The sequence below is a fragment of the Heliconius melpomene genome, chromosome 19 (genome assembly GCF_056956725.1).
Source record: "Heliconius melpomene rosina isolate 202511_hmr_F chromosome 19, ASM5695672v1, whole genome shotgun sequence".
In the NCBI taxonomy this organism is placed as follows: domain Eukaryota; kingdom Metazoa; phylum Arthropoda; class Insecta; order Lepidoptera; family Nymphalidae; genus Heliconius; species Heliconius melpomene.
The window spans coordinates 8630170-8651179 of NC_140407.1; the positions used below are offsets into that span (position 1 = coordinate 8630170).

General features: G+C 31.4%; 2 protein-coding genes across 3 annotated transcripts in view; one reads left to right on the forward strand and one right to left on the reverse strand.

Moving 5' to 3' along the window:
• bru1 (bruno 1) overlaps window positions 1–14346 on the reverse strand; it is a 350067-nt gene extending 335721 nt beyond the window's left edge. The window contains exon 1 of one of the 2 annotated variants that reach the window (XM_085203425.1): window positions 14214–14346. The gene's annotated coding sequence lies outside the window, so the exon portion shown is untranslated. The remainder of the gene's footprint in view (window positions 1–14213) is intronic. The other variant, XM_085203423.1, reaches the window with a different exon arrangement.
• Window positions 14347–17414: 3068 nt separating this feature from the next.
• LOC146528626 (sodium-dependent dopamine transporter-like) overlaps window positions 17415–21010 on the forward strand; it is a 47947-nt gene continuing 44351 nt past the window's right edge. The window contains exon 1 of the mRNA XM_085203427.1: window positions 17415–17510. Coding sequence (XP_085059553.1) covers window positions 17454–17510 — 57 coding nt within the window. The 5' untranslated portion in view covers window positions 17415–17453. The remainder of the gene's footprint in view (window positions 17511–21010) is intronic.

Genomic DNA, 21010 nt, shown 5'->3' on the forward strand with positions numbered 1-21010 from the left:
CGCTGTATGTAATATTTTATTTTTCAAATTAATATTGCTAGATAATGATTTTAATAAATCTAGACCTATAAGTCCTTTGTATTTAGGGTCGAAATCAAAAATAAGGAATTTATGAAGAATGTCAGTATTAAAGATTGGGGGTAAGGGTAAATTCACTACATGACTATGCTGTGTTGTCGCATGGGCTGTTTTTATTTCAAATGGTTCATATTCTACAAGATTTTGAAAAATAGAATTAAATATAACTTCTGATGAAATAAGGGATCTAGAGGCTCCTGTGTCAATTAAAAACTTACCTTTAAATTCGGGAATTACTATGTAGGGTAAATGATCTTTATCATGATTATTTATTTTTACTATCTCTTTACGTCTGGGTCTATGCCTAACGTAAAATCCTGCTGGTTACTTATTTCGTCATTAACTGGTTCATAAGTATCCTGCTCGTCTGGTATATGTATATTATCATAATAATACTCACCTGGGGTGTAGTGTTGGGAATACTCATTGAGTTGTTGCTCCTGTGGCTCGTCTGTGTAGAAGAGTTCCTCCACTGCGAACTGCGGCTTCTCTGGTTTATTTGTTGACCTCATAGTCACATCTGATATTTTTTGGGGTGGATTTATTTGCTGGTGAGGTATGTTACCTCTATGATTAATAAAAGGTCTATAATTACCTGGGGGTTGTCGGTTGGTTAATCTAAATTGTGAATTTGGAAATGGAATAAAGTTTCTATGATTTTCTTTAACCTTACTTTGGGGGTTTGACATATTAAAATTATTATTAAATCTATTGTATGTGAGCTTAGCTTCTTCTTGCCTAGCTTGTACAATTGCTAGTTCTAATGTGGTAGGCCTGGCTAGACGCACACCTATTGAAATTTGAAAGTCTAATTGGTTCGTATATTGCTCTATAACCATGTTTTCATAATATTCTTTGTTACTATGTTTACCTACGGACAAAAGGGTGTCAAGTATGTCTCGAAGGCGTTTCCCAAAAGTTTCCGCGTCTTCGTTTTTATTACGTCGCGTTCGAGTTAGCTCTTGCATTAGTTGTATTTCGTTCCTAGGTTCACCTACTCTTCTAATCAAAGCGCGTTTAATCGCGTCCCACGAGTCTAGAGACTCTTCGTATGCTATTGCATCTATTGCGGCTCCACTGAGTCTACTTTTTATCAAACACACAATAGCGGGGTGGTGTTTCGCTGCGCCCTCTATTAATTTCAATATATTATCTACTTCTCTAATATAAAAATTCAACGTTTTTGAATTACCATCGTAACGTGGCATAAGATCTGAAATTAACTTAAAACTAGAATTCTCGCAATTTTCAAAAGACATTTTATCTTTTAATCACTAACCTATTTAACAAAATAATTCAAACAAATAAAATATTTCAATTCAATATAATATTTATTAAAATAATATTTTATTATTTCATTTAATTATTTATTCATTATTTCATTTAATTATTTATTCATTATTTCATTTCATTTATTTATTATTTCATTTCATTTATTATTTCATTTATTTATTATTTCATTTCATTTATTATTTCATTTATTTATTATTTCATTTATTTCTCATAAACTTATTCAATAATAGTAAATGCCTATCGCGATTTGAGCTATATAGACAGATACAAAAATACGGAAGGAAATATAGCATAGGAACTTGGATAACAAAAGTACTCACCAAAGAAACCTCTGCATCTCCAACCGGGACTCAACTGCTTGGCAGAACCTCCGATGCTTAGGTGCTCCGCCGGTCTCGCCGTCGTAGATTCTTCTTAATAGATCGCGGTAATAACGATAGAAACCGTTCGCGGGCTTTAAGAGTTTGATTAAAGCCAAACACGCCGCGATCCTACCGACTGCGCCAGTTAAATTACTCAGGCGAGAAAAAGGCTTTTTAAAAATTATTTATTTAATTTTATAAACAACCTTTCTGTTTTAAAGCAAGTTGAAGACAGAGAATCTTTATTAAAATTTTATATAATTCAAAACAGTTAAATCAGCAAAATACTAAAACACTATTGTTCGATTCCGCGAGGTGCAAGTGCGGCGTCATCGGAATGTATCCTTATGCTTATGTAACTCTAGTCGATCATTTTAAATATTATTATTTTTTTTCTACCCCAGCAGAGACGTTTTGCTATTTGCATGTTAGAAACAATTTTCAGAAATTAAAAGAATGCAGATGATTAAAGCCTAACCCATTGAAATATTTATATTTTACTTTAATTGGTCTGATAAAACATGGATTTAGTAATACCCCATATTAAATAGATAGATATTAAAAGTCTATAAAAAAATCTGAAGTAAAATATTGCCGTCATTGATCTTTGCCTTAAATTTGTACCTTGTTAAATCACTCCACGATTTTAATACACTTTCTAAGATTGAAACGAAAAAATATTAGCTTTCCATCGATATAGCTCGTGGGACGTGACCGAATTTTTAACTATCCGTCCTAAAAGGAGATAGGCTATCATTGGATTTTTTTTTCTTCAAATAATTACAGAATAAATACAAGATCAAATCTTTATTATATTAAATAGCATCATCTGTTTTTCTGTTTTAGTATGTTTTTCAACACATCTACTCTTTTATTTACTTGACGCGGGAACAGAGAGAACTAATGGTTGTTTATTCGTTAAATTATATAGATATTAATTCTATTATATCTTAAATAAAATATTATCATAAAACATTTTTTGTTAATCTATCTATACTAATATAATAAAGCGGAAGAGTTTGTTTGTTTGTTCGTTTGTTTGTTTGTTTGTTTGAACGCTAAGATCTCTGGATCTACTGGTCTGATTTACATTGTTTTTGTTTTGTATAAAAGCTGCATTCTTCAGAAGTGCTATAGGCTATATAATATTACATTATACATATAAACTAATATATTTTAAAGTACTTTCTAATTTGACATGCAATTTATTCTGCCATTTGCATTTGGTACCGCGACATTTTGATATTCATCCTTATGAAGTTTGATAAATAATTAAGGAGATGTCACTGATTCGAAATGACCTAGCCTTCGGGCGGCATAGTATGAGTATGTCCGACGCGAAAATATTCTTATAGTTCAAGCAGGCGTAGCCGCGTCCGGGTCCACTAGTACTAATATAATAAAGCGGAAGAGTTTGTTTGTTTGTTTGTTTGTTTGTTTGTTTGAACGCTAAGATCTCTGGATCTACTGGTTCGATTTACTTTGTTTTTGTTTTGTATGAAAGCTGCATTCTTCAGAAGTGCTATAGGCTATATAACATTACATTACACATATGTACTAATAAATTAAAATACTTTCTAATTTGACATGCAATTTATTCTGCCATGTTAATAACAACCGTCGTTGCTACGCGACCGCTTTCCGCGTTACCGCGTCATTTTGATATTCATCCTTATGAAAATAAATATAATAGTCACTTTTAGCATTTGATCTAGATTGAAATTATATTTCTATAGAAATTATATTCTTATATTTCAAGCAGGCGTAGCCGCGTCCGGGTCCGCTAGTAAAAAATAAAAATGTTAAGTAAATTTATCGTATCGTAGTAAGCACCGGCTAAATTCCGTCAACAATAATAAATGGGGGAAACGTCAATACTCGTTAATGTAAAGTATGGCTTACACTGGGGAAAAAAATAAATGTATATTTTAATAAACACACGAAATTCGTATTATAAGCAAATACTGTACAGGTTCCGTAAAAACAACAATTAATGTATCTAAAAATATTAAAATACTAACTTGGCAATTTATTTACTGCTTTAAAATCTACATATACGCTCTACATATAAGAAAGTCTGAGAGTAAATCATAGAGATGCAGTGTTTTCAGCTCATCATAGATCAAACGTGCATTATACAAATGTGCAATTTAGAACCTTTGATGTTATACTGCTTAAACGAAGAGGTAAACATTGTATTGGGGAGGGTGCGTTATAAAATGTAGCAAAATGAACCAATTAGGCTTTTACAAAATATTTTAGTCAAATCAAGTCGCCGTGGCGCAGGAGCAGTCTTTAAACGCAACGGTTGTGAGTTCGAATCCCACTCAGGGAGTGAAATATTTCTTATTTTCATCCTCAAGATTTGGGCAGAATGTGGGGATGGGAAGTGTCTTAATGGAGAAAGTAGTGTCCAGAACACCATCAACAGAACAACACTAGGTTCCCTCCGTATACTTTGCTATGTGCCGGATACAGCTAAGAAATAAAAAAATATATATAAAAAGGATCTAATATCTATATGTTAATAATATTGCACAAAATTACTAAAATATGATATTATAACTTTTTATCTGATACACCGAAATAAAAATAAAATATAATGTGCCTATATTGATTTTTTTTTCATAAAAACTGAAATCACACGTAAACTATCGCTGAGTTTCATCTGCTTGTAATAAAATGATAAATGTGAGTATTTAATACATATATTTGAAAATTAACTAACAAACCAATTAATTACAAAGTTATAAAATAATATACTATACTTATTACAAGACTAATATTATAAAGAAGACCTCAACAGTGTATAATAGTCTTAGCTTCCCCTTCTATCGGTCAATACATTTTGTGTCCATACTGTATCCAAGTAACTGGTCGCGGCTTCATCAACAAATACCTGTCTGATATCGATCTTCACCTTAACGATTACGATACCTTTATAATGTACGACATTGAATTTTTTTTTTTTGTCTAGTCGTATGTGGCTTAAAAGGACTAGCTAACTTGTTATTTGAGAGAACCTAGTGGTGAGACTGTACTTTCTCCAATCCATACCTATAATATAAATTCGAAAGTAACTCTGTCTGTATGTCTGTCTTTTACACAATCAGGGCCAAACCGCTAATTTAATTGTGATAAAATACTCATATAGAGATACTTGAGGGGCTCGGGATGAACATAGGATTCTTTTTTTTTACTCATATTTGTAATATTTTCGATATATACCAATATATTAAAATATTTATTAATTTGACATGCAATTTATTCCGTCATGTTAATAACAACCGTCGCTATGCGGCCGTTGCTAAGCAACGATTTGCAAAGATAACGTCACAAAAAATAAGCTTGCTTAACGCATCTCTCTATTGAAAACTGAAAATAATTTCATAAATATATTTAATAAATATTCGTATAGTTCAAGCGGGCCTAGCCGCGTTCGAGTCCACTAGTTTCTATATAATTTTGAAACAATTCATAGAGTTGCAAATGCCAATAAAATTAACAATATTTACAATGTAACTTTAATTCTAAAGGAACTTCTAAAATATTATCGACTAAAAGTGCCTGAACATCTAAACGGAAGTTAAAATTCCCTTCCATTGAATAAGTAATAGACTTATGGGTTTTGTCGTATATATTCGAAACGAAAGTTTCATAAAGCTTTAGAGCTTTTAAATTGTATTATGATTATTTTTTAAGAAGATAATAAATATTAGTTCAAGAATATACTGTTTTTTTTTTATTTAAACCAATGTTTAAAGAAAAAATACATATATTCTTCATAATTCTTAAAGTAATATTGTACGTTTCATTAAAAATTAAATCACCTTTACGCTATGTATGCTTACGCTAATGCTAACGCTAGAGGGAACCTAGTGTTAAGACACTCCGTCCCTCACTTTCCGCCTATTTCTGGAGGCATTGCAAGTTGAGGTGACCAAACTCAACGCCGCACTTTAACTTTGCTGCACTAGCGAAGAAATGAAAATATAAGTAAAATATAATAATATTTCATCTCGATCGAACCCACAACCAGTCGCGTTTACAGTCACATTTTGTGCCTCTGCGCCATGACCGACTGAATTATAGAAAGATCTACAAGATCTTTCTATAATATTAGCTTTTCACTCTCTAAATCACATTTTACTATTTAATGCGGTTTTTGATCACAAACCTTTTTAGTTTATAGCTTAAAAGTAATTTCGTTCAACGAAACAGCCATTTAAATATTCCAGACTGTTTACAACAAATAAACCGATAAAGTAAAATTTATCTGAGCGCAGGTTTAATACTTATTTTATTAGCTTTTAAACCGAATTACGCTTCAAACTGCTATTTCGTGAAATTAGTTTTTCACTTTACTTAGTTATATAAAACGAAAACTGGTCAAGTGCGCAATGGACTCGCTCATCGGGGGTTCCTTACAAATTTACAAGTAATAAAAGTGCAACTGAAAAAAGTTGTCAAATTTACATTTATTATCTATAAAACCCGAACTAAAATAACCAACCACCAGAACACCAAGAAACTAAAAGAAAATCGATCTAATCTACTACTAGAATAAACGAAGAGAAACAAAAAAAAAAATCTAGTAAGTAATCACATAAAAATCAATAGCGTATCGAAAATGTATGAAAAATAATCACTACTACACTAATTGTAATGTGTAAGTGTAATTACTATACTCCGTTCCCCGTGTTCCGGCGAATTCTGGAGGCATTGCTTGTTGAGTGGCGGAACTTAACGCCGCACTTCGCCTGGATATCAGAGCGTATAATAGTTTCTAATAATTGATTTACAAATTATCTATATATATAAAAGGACTTGTCCTCACTGATTGAGGTAAGACACAAGCACAGCCGTAACCGCTGTGCGTAGAAACGTGAAATTTGGACAGATGTTTACTTTTATAATGTGGACATACTCGTACAGTAAGAAGGGATTTTGAAAAATTTTAACGCTAAAGAGAGATAGGGGTTGAAAGTTTGTATGGAAAAATCTTTAAATCGCCACTGATTTTTATAAAGTTTAAAATTGAGACTTAAAATATTTCGTTGAACAAGTGTGTCATGGCTTATTAGAATTCACCCCTAAGGGTGCAAATAAGCAGGCGAAGCTGCGCGCGTCCGCTAGTCTATTATAAGAGTACGCGATGTCTATATAAATCATTTTATATTAAAACTAAATTAGATAGGCCAATGCACTTCTCCGACACAAATAATTGTATCGCAAATGAATGAATATTATTTTAGTATGCAATTCAAATGAATGATTGTAAGGAAGCGTCTAAAATTAGGTTATGAGCGCTTTTGAACTGTGATTAAATATAAATATATTTAAAACGACATATACTAGTATATTGATTATACTTATTAAAACATAGCTATTTGATGCACAGTGTTTGAGTAATAGCAACGGTTATGGGTTCGATATCCACTTAGAAAAAAAAAATCTTTACACATATAACGGGATCGGCAGTGAGAATTAAATTTTAAGACACTCTGTTCTACACTTACTTTATAAATCTAAATTATCTTGTATATCACAAAAAGAAAGAAAAGATAAACAATACAACTAATAGATTAACCTAGCTAGCTTAGATAGCCTATTGTAATACTACAATAACAATTACCAATTTAATAAGACAGCTTTATTAACGAATGGCCACCAGAACAATAGAGTGTATGTATTATTATTTGATTCTACACTAGATGAGTTCCATGAAAGAGTTTCATTTAAAATGTAAAATATTCGGGAAAATCAAAGAACTTATTATTAATACATTTTCTTTCTTTCTTTTTTTATGATAAAATGCAATAATATAAAAAATCATCTTAATGATGACAAACACAGCTTAGTCACGTCGAAGCCAGCGTTTAAAGTAAGTTTCATTAAGTATACGCATTGATCCAAGAACGTTGGATATAACTCGGAATTATTATAACTTTTAAGCTTCTAAACTTTTCAGTTTGAGCAGTCTTCTTATATGTAATTATGTATGTTTTCCAACTGCAATTCTAAAGTTAATTAAACGGAAAATCTCTGGGGGCTAAGACGAACTTGTATAATCAGGGAACTTTCAGTTATTGTTGACGGTTAAAATTTACATTTGTATATTTACAATTGTCTTTTTAGCTTGTAGAAGTAAGTTTTTATTGGTTTTTTTTTATGGAAAAAGACAATAAAACCCTATTTGACTAATATATTTTGTCATGTGCATAATGTGATAATTTTGATGATTATGATAATTTTTGCTGCACTAATAGCTTTACTAATTATAATTATAATTTTTGGTAATTTTCAGAAAACATAGTAATATTGTCCCACACACAATGCCCGTATCAAATAACGATATAAAAGTTAGCATTATTAATATACAAGGTGCAACAAACATGTAAAGACGCGGTTCAACTGTGTTACCACAGCATCGCGATAATCGAAAACCTTGACCTATTGTTCTAATTTACATTAAAAACATAAAAGAAAATTACATATTATGTTTTACATCATATTACATTTTCAACATTTTCATTATTATCACGAAAATCAGATCATTAATGTGAAACAAGAATAGTTTTCTCAAACTTCAAAGTGAAAAAAATATATTTCATTCTATTAATTTCAGCGATTGTCATCATAATAGCTGATGTTAATCGACTCCCGCTATCTTTTTCACACATTTTTATAAGATAGAAACAGAAAAAAAATAGATAAAAACTAATTTTTTGAATAAATAAATAAATATATATGTATAGTACAACACTAAATATGTTGATGGACAAACAGAATATTGTAATATATATAGGTACATGGCTACTAAGAATATCAGAATTTATAAATAAATTTCAAATTTTAAAATTATAAATAGTTCACAGTTTATTTCATTTAGATTAGACAAAACATTTTTTTTGTTTTAAATTTGTTTTATTTTCCTTAATAATAAAATAAATATAAAAAATAATAATAAAATAAATTATTGTGTATTGTTAGAATTTACCCTGACTTTACTTTTGATAACCTCGCTCTCTGATAGCCTACTGCACTTCCTTACGCGTGAACCGAGCAATTCCTCATATAGTATTACAAATAATAGATTTTAGATATTGTCTATGACACTATAATTATATGACGAGCTATACCCACAACGCTTATGTGGGCTATAAAATCAGGTTCTTTTTTTAGATTTTCCAGAATTTTTGAGACATCCTCTTAAACCATTCTCTTATCAATCCTCAAGAAACTAAAAAAATCGTATATTAAAAAAAATACAATGAGAAATAGATATAGAGATTATTTGATTGCACAGGTAATGTCGAAAGTTTTTCATTTCCTTAGCACTGATTTTATTAGTCACTTAGTACTTCATAACTAGTATATAAAAATATAAGGCCAGGCGTGGCCCAGGAGCACGAGTGTGTGACTGTAAACGCGACTTGTTATGAGTTCGATCCCCACTCGAGGAAATTAAATATTTATGTAAATTTATATTTTCATTTCTTTGCTCTGGTGTAGAGGCAAAGTGCGGCGTTGAGTCCCGCTATTCAACACGCAATATCTATAGAATTCGGGGGAAAATGACGAACGGAGAGTCCTAACACTAGGTTTCCTCTGCCTACCCTGCTGTGCACGGGACACAACTGAAGCTGATATATATAAAAAGCAGTGAGATATCACTGCTCTCTTAAATACCTTAAATATTCATAGATTGTTTTATAATATGACGATAATAATGAGTATAATTATAGGCATAGCCCAACATCATTCGTCTCTCAATTCCGCTATAGTTCGAGCATACTACCACGCTAATTGTTTTGGACCGAGTCCAAAATACATACTTAACCGAATTTCACGGGTGGCGTAGTGCATAGAAAATTGTTGCTTCGAACAAATTTACTGAAACAATAATGTACTTGGGAACTAAGAGGATTCTAGTTTACGGAAATGATTCAACAAATTTTAATAAGATATTCTTAATATAGAATATGTTAATTTTATTATTCTACATTTGTCCTCGGTCTATTTGTTGCATTTTATATGAAATTTGCCGCGTAATCAAAACTTATATAGAACTAGCGGCCCGCCCGCGGCTTCGTATGCGTGAACTACTTTATTATTAATTTCTCTCTCCATGAGTAACTACGTCCTATAAGTGATGACCATGCAAAATTTGATACTCCTAGAGACTTTCATAAAAACTTTCTACACCAAAAACAACCCCTTAGAAGTCGAATATTGCAGATTCCCGTCTTAGCGAGCACCTACGTCCTGTAACTAACTCCTATGCAAATTTCAGATTCCTAGCACATGTAGTTTCTGAGATTTCGTGATGAGTGAGTGACCTTTCGATTTTATATATATAGATAAATATTTCCCTAAAATTATGAAATTTAGCACGTGGTGAATTTAAAATAGAAATAATAATAAATAAAATAGTTTATATTGCAAATTTCTTCTCTCCGCTTATTGTTTTCGTTTCGTATTTCTTTACAAGAAAATGTAAATTAAAAATTTAATATTTTAATTTAAAGCGCCACACGCTCAAAGCATTTCGTGTGTAAAAACAAATCAGGTGTCTGCAATAAAAAATAGAGTTAGGCATGAGCTGTTTTTATTTTGGAATCATTTTATAATCTGGCCGAGGCGGCGGGGTCCGCGCGCTGCAAGCACGCCGGCGTTGCAAGACAGAAATAATTACATTCGAAGGTTACGCCTACATTTTAGCATTTTATTTTTTTGTGTATACGCTTTCTAAAAAATACTGTATTTTTATATGTTGGTACTAAATTGTTTGGAATTATAGCGTAGAAATTATTATTCAATATCGTGGTATATTTACAGAAGTTGATGCAATTGAAATTAAAAATTAAAAGTTTCAAAAGCACGGTTTTATCAACAGAACATATTAGAAAGACGAATGTAATGAACATAAATTCGATTGATGTTTACGAGTTACCTACTCATGTCTAATCCAATATGGTTCCATTAGTCATTTTCCAATTCCATCATCAGCTCGATGGTACCATTATATTGTATTGTCAAGTTTTATGATGGTACAACAACTAGAAGTGCGCGTAATTCAGATTCTTATATTTTATTACTCGTTACTTACAGCTTGACATAATAAAAGCACGTTAAGCGTTGATGGTTGTGGGTTTGAATCCTATTAATTGTAATTATATTATTATTATTAGTATTTTTTTTGAATTCTGGTAAAATTCATTATTACTATACTTATAATTTTTAAACTGGACAAAGCGCAATAAAAGAAAATTGTAATATTAGGTTATCTTTACTGAATTATGGGAAAGTATGAGAAGATAAAAAACAAATAATAAATCGAGAAAATTGTTCTCCATTCGATGAATGTCTCGGATGGACCGAACCGAACCGAACCCACAATCTTCGCGTGCGACTGGCAATGCTTGTCCCCCTGTGCCACGACTGGCATCAAATTCTTAAAGTAAATATATTTAGTCAAATTGTGATAAGCATTAAATTTTTTATCAAATTAGTTTGTTTACTGTTGCCTTGGCATTTCAAACACTCGAATCTACGATCGAGTCAAATAAATACACTTCAACAATTTGGCGACACACAAAGAGTATTCGTTCCGTTACAATCTCCATTAATTCTCTTTAAAATTAGTGTGTATAAATATGTTATTTCTTGCGGTAGGTAACGGTTATTTATGGTATATTCTCAGTGACAATTTATTGCTTAGAACGTAAAGCGGTTCTTAGGATATTTTATGCTAATATATGTATATACATATGTATATATGTTCCATCTGTATAATGTTTTGTGTTAAATAATGGTACTATTTATAATTTCGTTCTTTCTCTAATTTCAAGTATTTTTATTGTTGAAATGGCTTTACACTGTGTACATAGATTAGTAAAAATAAAAAAAAAACAATATATGTGACAAAAAATATGGCACTGGTGGGGCCCGTTGCTATAAATAATACATAAAAAAATATAAATTATCAAAATTAACAATAATTGCAATTAATTAAGTCAAGAATGTAGCTCTACAAGCTAACTTAGATTAAATCATGTATCATCCATGTGTCATCATTCCACTAAATGTAGCTATATATATTTTTAAATATGTATGCATACCTATATAATATATAAATATTTTTAACTTCACGCTGTATTCCACACGTAGCAAGGTAGGCAGAGAGAACCTGAGAACCTAGTGATAGTCCGTTCCCATTATTTTACTTCCACTCTTCTCTTTTTGACAAATTCTTGAGAATACTAGTGGACCCGAACGCGGCTACGCCCGCTTGAACTATACGAATATTTATTAAATATATTTATGAAATTATTTTCAGTTTTCAATAGAGAGATGCGTTACAACAAACTTTGCAAGTTACTTAGCAACGCATAGCGACGGTTATTATTAACATGGCGGAATAAATTGCATGTCAAATTAATAAGTATTTTATAATATTGGTATATATCGAAAATAATACAAAAATAAGAAAAAAAAGTATCCTATGTTCATCCCGAGACCGTCAAGTACCTCTATATGAGTATTTTAACACAATTAAATTAGCAGTTTGGCTCTGATTGCGTAAACGACAGACAGACAGAGTTACTTTCGAATTTATAATATAGGTATGGATATATAATATGTAAATAAATATAATATTACTTATAACATAAAGTACACGCTTAATATACGCTATAATAATCAATACAGTACATATAATATCTAAGAGATATAGATAGCTCATGTTGACCTGTGGGTCTTCAGATAGCTTACAGGTCAGTACGTAGAATGCATACGAACTATTTATACTATATGGAACGTTAATAGGGTAGAAAGGTTTTATAAGATAAGCCTTTTGAATTTACAATTATTTATGTATTTATTATAGAAGCCGTCCTGGCAATTGAATAGCCTCTGGCTGTTCTGTGCAAGCGATGGTTGTTGATTCAAATCTCGTTAGGGGGGTCGCGCTTGAGCATGATAAAGTGCAGCGTTGAGCACTGTAATTAAACAAATCCCACGATTTCGAATATAAAATTCGCCACTCAACATGCAATGCCTCAAGAATTCAGTGGAATGTGGGCATCGGAGTTTCATCGAAGTTTAAAAACTAGGTGCTCTCTGTCTCCGTCCCAGGTACCCTGCTACGTGCAGGATACAGCGTAAATCGTTTATCGTACAGAGTTTGAAAAATGTTTAGGTTTTTTTTGTATAGATATTCTTGCGGAGACCTCCTCTCAAGTTCTTCCTCTCATTCTTTTTATTTAATTTATAATTATATTGTAAAAAATATTAAACAAAATCGGCGCCAAACGTTACCATCTCGACATATCTCTTGTCCCTCGTTCACTATCATCAACCTCTCTATAATGTTATACGGTGTATTATAATAGGTGTATGTTATAGGGTGGGTCACTTTAGTATGGAAAAAAAACTAAATGTTTGTTATTCGACTTCTAATAGTAATATTATGTTGTAGTATACCATTGCAAGTAGTTCAAGCGAAAAAACTTCAGGCCACGCATGCGCAACGAAATTTTAAGTTTTTGAAAAATTCATGTATTACGAAATGTTGAATGTTCTTTAATAGAAATTTCTTAAAACACTATTAAAACATAACAAGTATTTAAAGAAAGACATATATTAACGTTTGAAATATAAAACTTAAACAAATACACGTTAAAAGTTACGAAAAAAAATCAAAAAAATATTTTTATACAAAAAATCCCGCTTACTATCGAATTTCGGCATAAATTTCTTAGAAACAAGATTTGCATTACATTTATTTTTACATTACGTTTTTATACTACTTATTGTTTTTTTACAACATGCCGACGTTGCAGCTTTTGTTACTATCTTTATCTTCAACTGCTCATGTATGGCAAGGTAGCCATAATTAACAACATCCTTCCGTGACCCTTTTTCACTGTAATCTGAATAAGTTTATCATTCGTTTGATTCCTTAGAATACGTGGATCAAAGTTGTTTTTTTGTTTTTTTTTTGTTAGCTTATTAATTCAATATAGCATATAGCATCAAAATTAAGCTTAGGCACTTCAAAAGTGCGTTTTAGTTTGTTTTTCCATTGTTATTGTTATTATGCGCTTTTAAATTGCTTCTAGCTACAAATTTTCTTATACGATTTTTTTCGTCTGTTAATATCGCCAAAAGTAACTTTAAATATCATATTCAAAAATCTACACACTGCATTATTATTGTTATTCAACAAATCATGATTTCAAATATATAAATTATATATATAATGAATTAAAAAAAAACTTTAAAAAAAATATTGTTTACAAACTTACAATGAAGCATTGACAATCATTGAAGTACCCGCTACTTTCCATGATAATCTTTCAATTCGATGACATTACAAGAAAAGAGAAAAACAAGAAATACCCTCAACGTTAAAATATTAACATAATTTCATAAAAAATAAATTTAAAAAGAAATATATAAACCTAAACAGCCTACCTTTTCAATATATATAAGTAAACACATACACAAAACACAATTTACACAAAACTCAAACCAACACCACGTGTTTCACTAATGCAATAACACTCCGACACTGTCCACTCTAAGCCACAAGTCAGTCACTACTGGCGTTTATACACAACTAAAACACTTTATTTTCATACACCTGATCGATAGTACAAAACGTATAATTTTCTCCTGTCTTTCAATATTTAGAGTATTTTTTTATATCAATGTCTTCAATATATCGAGGCCAGTCGTGGCGTAGGGACGCAAGCGTGCAAGGAAACGCGACAGGTTGTGAGTTCGATTCCCACTCGAAGAAATGATTTTTTTTAATATTTTCATTTCCTCGTTTTGAGGTTAGCGCAGCGTTAAGTTTCGCCACTCAACACACAATGGCTCCAGAATTCGGAGGCGAATGTGGAATTCAAGTGTATTAATGGGAACGGAGTGTATTAACATTAGGTTGCCAGGTTCCCTCAGCCTACCCTGTTATGTGCGCGATATAGCTTGGAGCTATAACAGCATAAAACATATCTTTAATATCTTTCTATAAATATCTCATGATTAGCCACTAAGACTATAAAATGACGAACGCTATTTTTTATATTTTCCGGTGTAAATTTTTATTTATTCACAGATGGTTCAATTGAGAAAAATTATTTAGATAAATAAATTTTGATTTTCTATGTGTATAAATTGAAAATATAATTTATTGAAAATTTATTATAAATTTTACTGTTTTGTTGTAATTTTAAATTGCATTATAATTTTTAATGTAAACATGACTTAGAAAAGAAAGTCACCATTAACAAAGTAAGTATTTCAATTTCAATTTAATTAGTTAATTAATTTTTCAAAGTAACAAAAAATCGATAATTTATATCGGATGGTTCTACACAAAGATTTTTAATATAAAAAATATTATATTCAAAAAAATATAAAGCATTCATGTTCGCTGTTTAAAGATTTTTTTTACTAATAAAACAAAAACACAAGTTTTAGGATTTTTTTAAGGTTTCGTACGGAAAGATTTAAAAAATAAATAATTAAATTAAATTAAAACAAATATTTTAATTTAATTCACTCGATAATCTAAAACCTAAATCGCTCTTAAAGTCAGCAACGTTTCAACCACCATTTCTGCGACGATATATAAATAATAATAAAAAAATATACGTCCCTTAATTTGAACGTATCGTACACAAAATATATAGAAAAAAACACTAAAACATATTTTTTTGGGGAAATAACGTTTTAATTATCACAGCACCAGTACTGGACCATAGCGATATAACCGCACGTTTGTCAAAACGATGTAATGGCAGATATCCTAGATTATACGTTTATCGGGTAGTGTGCGGATATTTTAAGATTGATTGATGTTACACCACAAATATTTCAAATATTAAAATGAAATCTGTTATTTATGGTAGATAGTGGAATTTATTATTTTTATAGCTCAAAAAATATCTAGACGTGTTTATAAAAAAAAACATTTATTTTCTATTTTTTTTCTAAAGTAACTAATATGAAACAGATTTCGTTCGACATCAGGTATTTTAAGAAAATACAGAAAATAAGAAATGTATTATAGTGGTTGTAATACAAAATCATATTTTTTTAGCTTCTCGCTGTATCCCGCACCTAGCAGGGTAGGTAGAGAGGAATTTAGTGGTAAGAAAAATCCCTTTCCATTAAGATACTCCCAATCTCCATTTTTACAATTAAAATATAATATAGAATTAAACTGTAATTTTTACTCATGTTATATGTTAAATTAAACCATAAGAACTAATAAGCAAAACAATTATAACTAATTAATAGTTTCAAAAATCAATATCCACCAGTGTATATCAAACTTTATCAAGAATAAGTGACAGTTGGAAGCAAATGACCAAATCGATATGGGGGTTTTAATAATTGATTCAGGAGTCGGTGTCCGACGCGGCGCTCGATACGATTGAAATCGTAATAAACATTTGTATGCTTTACAGTCTATCTATGTAGTAAAAAATGTAAAGTTTTAATTCGATGGTATCGAAGGAAATCGATACTGTTAAATGTTTAAATATTTAAGATATACGATCGTGGCTTACAAAAAGATATGTTTTTTTTCTATGAGTGTGTTTTTAGTCGAAAAGTTAGTAGAAAAGTTTTTTTGGGTTTCCGTACCCAAACGGGACCCTACTACTATGAATTAACTGTCTGTCCGTCTGTCAGCAGGTTGTGTCAACTGTAATAGTTAGACTGTTAAAATTTCATAAAATATTTAAGCAATTTTATACATGTAATGGTACGTACCATTCGTCCGCGTCTTCATTGATAAATAGGTATTCCGGGTGGTACTCTGGATGACGTACAGATTTTTCCTTTACAGCACCGCAGTTTCAGATGCATTACTTCTGCACTCACTCTGTTCAATAAAGAAATTGGATATTTTCCTACTGCCACAACAAAAAAAAACACATTTGCTCAATCGAAAATAAGAATACCTGGTAGTGGTGATGGGTGAACTAACTCTGGGGGACCCTTATTTTTTATCAGGAGGAAACCCTTTTACAGGGTTATGTGACACTCCATACTCCATGTGATTTAGGCCGACCATAACATTTTTAAATGAAAGCATTTAACCGGATTAATCGCGTATATTTAGTTTTACGTTTTTGGAAACCCGACGTTTTGAACACTTTGCAGTAGTCCGTGGTCACTGGTAGACTGAGGTGGCATTCGTCTGTCAGTTGACATATTTATTATATCAAACTACCGCCAACGATTTCTTAATTTCTTCGCGTACTGCCCTGGATTCCTGCAGATTGAGCTGACTGTATGTAAGAGTGGGTCCCAGGTGGAAGAAACTTTCCAACCGTCCTCTCTATTGAAAGTAGGATTAAAAAGCGAGCTTAGCGAGGATTAAAAATAAAATAAAAGCTAACTTAACTAGTAACTAATACTATTTGCATCTTTATCTGATTCTTCTATTTTCACAGCTCGGGGCTGTGCCATATCGGTTTTGCTTCTCAGCTATAGCACAATTTATTAAAGATCCTCATTTCATTATGATATAGAGTAGGCTGCATTGCATTGTTAGACTTGATCGATATTTCTATTAATAGAAACCGATGCATTCTATAGGCTTCTAACAATGAAACTAACTACGAACAAGTGGAACAGTACCACCTCAGTATATATGAATTGTGAATCTAATATAGTGTTATTAGAAATTAGGAGTTTATGGATAACATAGTATTCTATATATATTATAGCATCGTAATCAGTTTGAGGAGAAAGGTATGTTAACATTTTTATTTTGTATTTCCTTTTCAATTTTACTAGAGGGATTTGAGAGGCGAAAGGCGGAGAAATGAAAATAATTTGTTAAGCGGAGGAGAAAAGTTATTTAATATAATCATTTGCTAAGTAAAAATCAAACTTACAACCACTGTGTTCATTTAGACAAAGATGCACTGCGCCGCCATGCACACTTGGTTTTTATAGTTTGAAAAAGTTATAGTGGCAAGTCACTACTGCATTCATTGATTTACGCCTATGAAAGCAATGGAGCAATAATGTTATATTTCCTTTTTGTGTCTATAACGTTTTAATCTTATTTACAAACTAATATTAGGTAAATGTATAAAATTGCTTAGAATTCAGATCGCTTTAATTTCATTTAACGCTATTTCTTGTTGACATCTTAGTGTGTAATTTACTTTGAAATTATTGTTATCTTAAATAAAATACACTCTCGACCTCGAATCGATGTTAAGTGCAACCATTTGCCACTGATCGACTAAATTATTTTATTTTATAGGTTTCATATAATTGCAATAGCACCACATTAATAAAATGTCGTCTTGGCACAATTGGATCTTATTTTATTGAATACTGGAATAGTTTTAGTTTTTTAAAAAATAATTATACCTCACAATTCGTTTATGTGGACTGTACAACGCAAAATCCTTCTGCTTTCAGAAGAATTTAGAAAAATCTTCTCTAAGTGCTCTCCTCCACCCAAATTTCTTATTTTTCTATGGTTAATAGTTTCGAAAAAAATTACTGTATGTAACTATTTATTTGCAGGGAACACAGAGGAAATCTTGGAATTTAGTATTAAGATGCTCTGTTCCCATTATAACACTTTCGTTCCCCTCTTTCCACCGAATTACCGAGGAATTGTGTGTTAAGTTGCGGAACTCAACGCCGCGATTGACCTCTTCACCAGAGCGAATAATTGAAAATATTAATTACTTCATTCTCCTGAGGGAAAATCGAACCAAAGACCGTGTATAGTGTATATCCAGTCGCACGATTATGCTCCTGCACCTTATAAATATATACATAAATAAATTTCTAAATTCCAAAAGTACGCAAAATTCATCAAGTAATAATTTACCTAAATTATTACCATTTAATATTAGTTCAGCAATACATATTCAAGACATTTGGTCAATTGATGATTGATCATAAAACTGTCTAAGGGAAATTTGTCCTCAAAGTCGAATGCGTTCTGGCGACGCGCCAGCCACGGCGACTATATTAAAGCTTTCGGCTTACAAAGATCATTGTCATCTTATACAGTGTAAGAAAGTGCCCAAGATGTAAGTAATGGCACAGTATTCTAAAAGTAATAAATTGGGCTTGGCCTACATTATTTAATTTTTATTTCTGTGCTAGGTCCTCATGCGGTTTCGCCCGCTTGAACTATACAAATATTTATTTGATATTATGTAAGTTTATTTAGGGAAAATTGATTATTATATTGAACAATTAATAAATCATAATTTAAATGTGTTGGGATTTTATTTTATTTTTCTCGTAAAAATTGTAGTATTTATTAACTTAAATTTGTCGTACTTAGATATTATATCTATCTAGATATATATCAAATATATCTAGATAGATATAATATCTAAGTACGACAACACGACAAACGTTTTTTTCCGTGCAAATCGCGATTCCCCGGGAATTTCACGATATAAAGTAGCCTATATGTTACTCCACAGCTCTCTGAATCTTTCAATGAACCCACTAAAATCACTTCAGATGTTCCGGAAATTAGTCCGAAGAAACAAAAAGGCAGACAATTCATTTTTAATATTTTAGTTCATATAAATAGAAAGAGGCCAGTCATGACGCAGGAATACAAAGTGTGATTGTAAACCCGACTGGTTGTGGATTCGATTCCTATTCGAGGAAATGGAATATTTATTTAAATGTACATTTCCATTTCTTCGCTCTGACAAAAGTGCGGCGTTGAGTTCCGCTGCACAACACGCAATGCCTCCAGAATTCGACGGAACGTTGGGAACCGAGTGTCTTAACACTTGATGTGGTGGTCTTTATACTCGTATGCTCTAAAAAAAACACGGTTATTTTGAAATCACAGAGAGACACTTAAATTTAATCTACATGTATAAATTGATAGAATGCTTTAATGACTACATTAAACAGTTTTGAGATTTAAATCAAGAATAAAATATAAAACTACCCTTCGAATATATAAATTTCCATGTAACATTTAGGGATTCGTATATTCGCTATTATTAGACGGATTTTATAATAGGCTACCGCATCCCTTTTGTGGCTAGGTAAGGGCAAATATTTATAAAGCCGTAAGTCAGAGGTTACAGTTATTAGCATTTAGTAAGAAATTTTGTTATATATATATTTTATATATACTTTTAAAAGAAAGAGTTTTGTTCTTAATGGAGTAGTGGAGAGGTTTATGTTTACAATATATGGTCAGTTGAGGAACGTTGTATACGGAACCCTAAAAATCTAAGTAAGAGAGTAAGAGATCTCCTATAGGGCCTTAGTGGAGCATCGTCACCGTCCTCTAGAATGTATTTTAATATGCTCCGATAAAATAAAGCGCAGTACAGACTTTTGCCATTCTACACACAGTAGTCCGGACGTAAAACTGAAAACAGAGATTTTGGCACTAGGTTATCTCTGTTTACGATAAAAAACATGGAGCTGTTGAAAAAACTGTATAGATTTGAATACACTTCTAGCCAGGATAGCTTTCTATATCCTCTACCTACTATTCCATAGTTAGCTGTATAGTGTATAGAGAGCATTTCTTTCAATGAACGGTTCGTCAATGTGACGATGGAGAACAAAACAAGCATTCATGCAACGCATTGCCGCATGCCGCGACCGTTGTGGGAATAGCGCCAAGATATTTGTTTTATCTATTTTCTTACACTAATAAAAGCTTGTATAATATTGTGTGAATTATCATCAGATGTTTGTAGTTTTATTCAAAACTTGATAGTAGAAATGAAAAAGTTTAATAATTTATTTTTGAATGATTTTATTCAAAATTTTCTCCTTAGATAAATAACATTTTAACATTTCGACCTATATTACTCGTGGAAAGACTAGTCATTATGTCACAATTAGATATTACACAAATCTTTGCCGTGTTAAATATTCTTCATTGAGTAGGTACCTAGCCTACTCCAGTATATGTGGGGTAAATCCACTCAGTTCCCATTAAGACACTTCCGTTCCCCCAAGACATACCTTTAATTATATTTTTACAAGATTTCTTATACAATATACTATTTCATATATTTAGTATATCTAGTGCGCTATCGTAATGCTAGACCCCTGGCGATAGGCCAGAACGGATATCACTAAAGATACATGGATGTGAACAAGTTTGCTCTTAACATGTAATAGAGCAAAAAAAATGGACATTGAACGGCCAATGTTTGTGTCGTACTGAATGAAATTTACATTTGTTATTAATATTTAATATTGAAGAAATTGTTTTAGAGTTG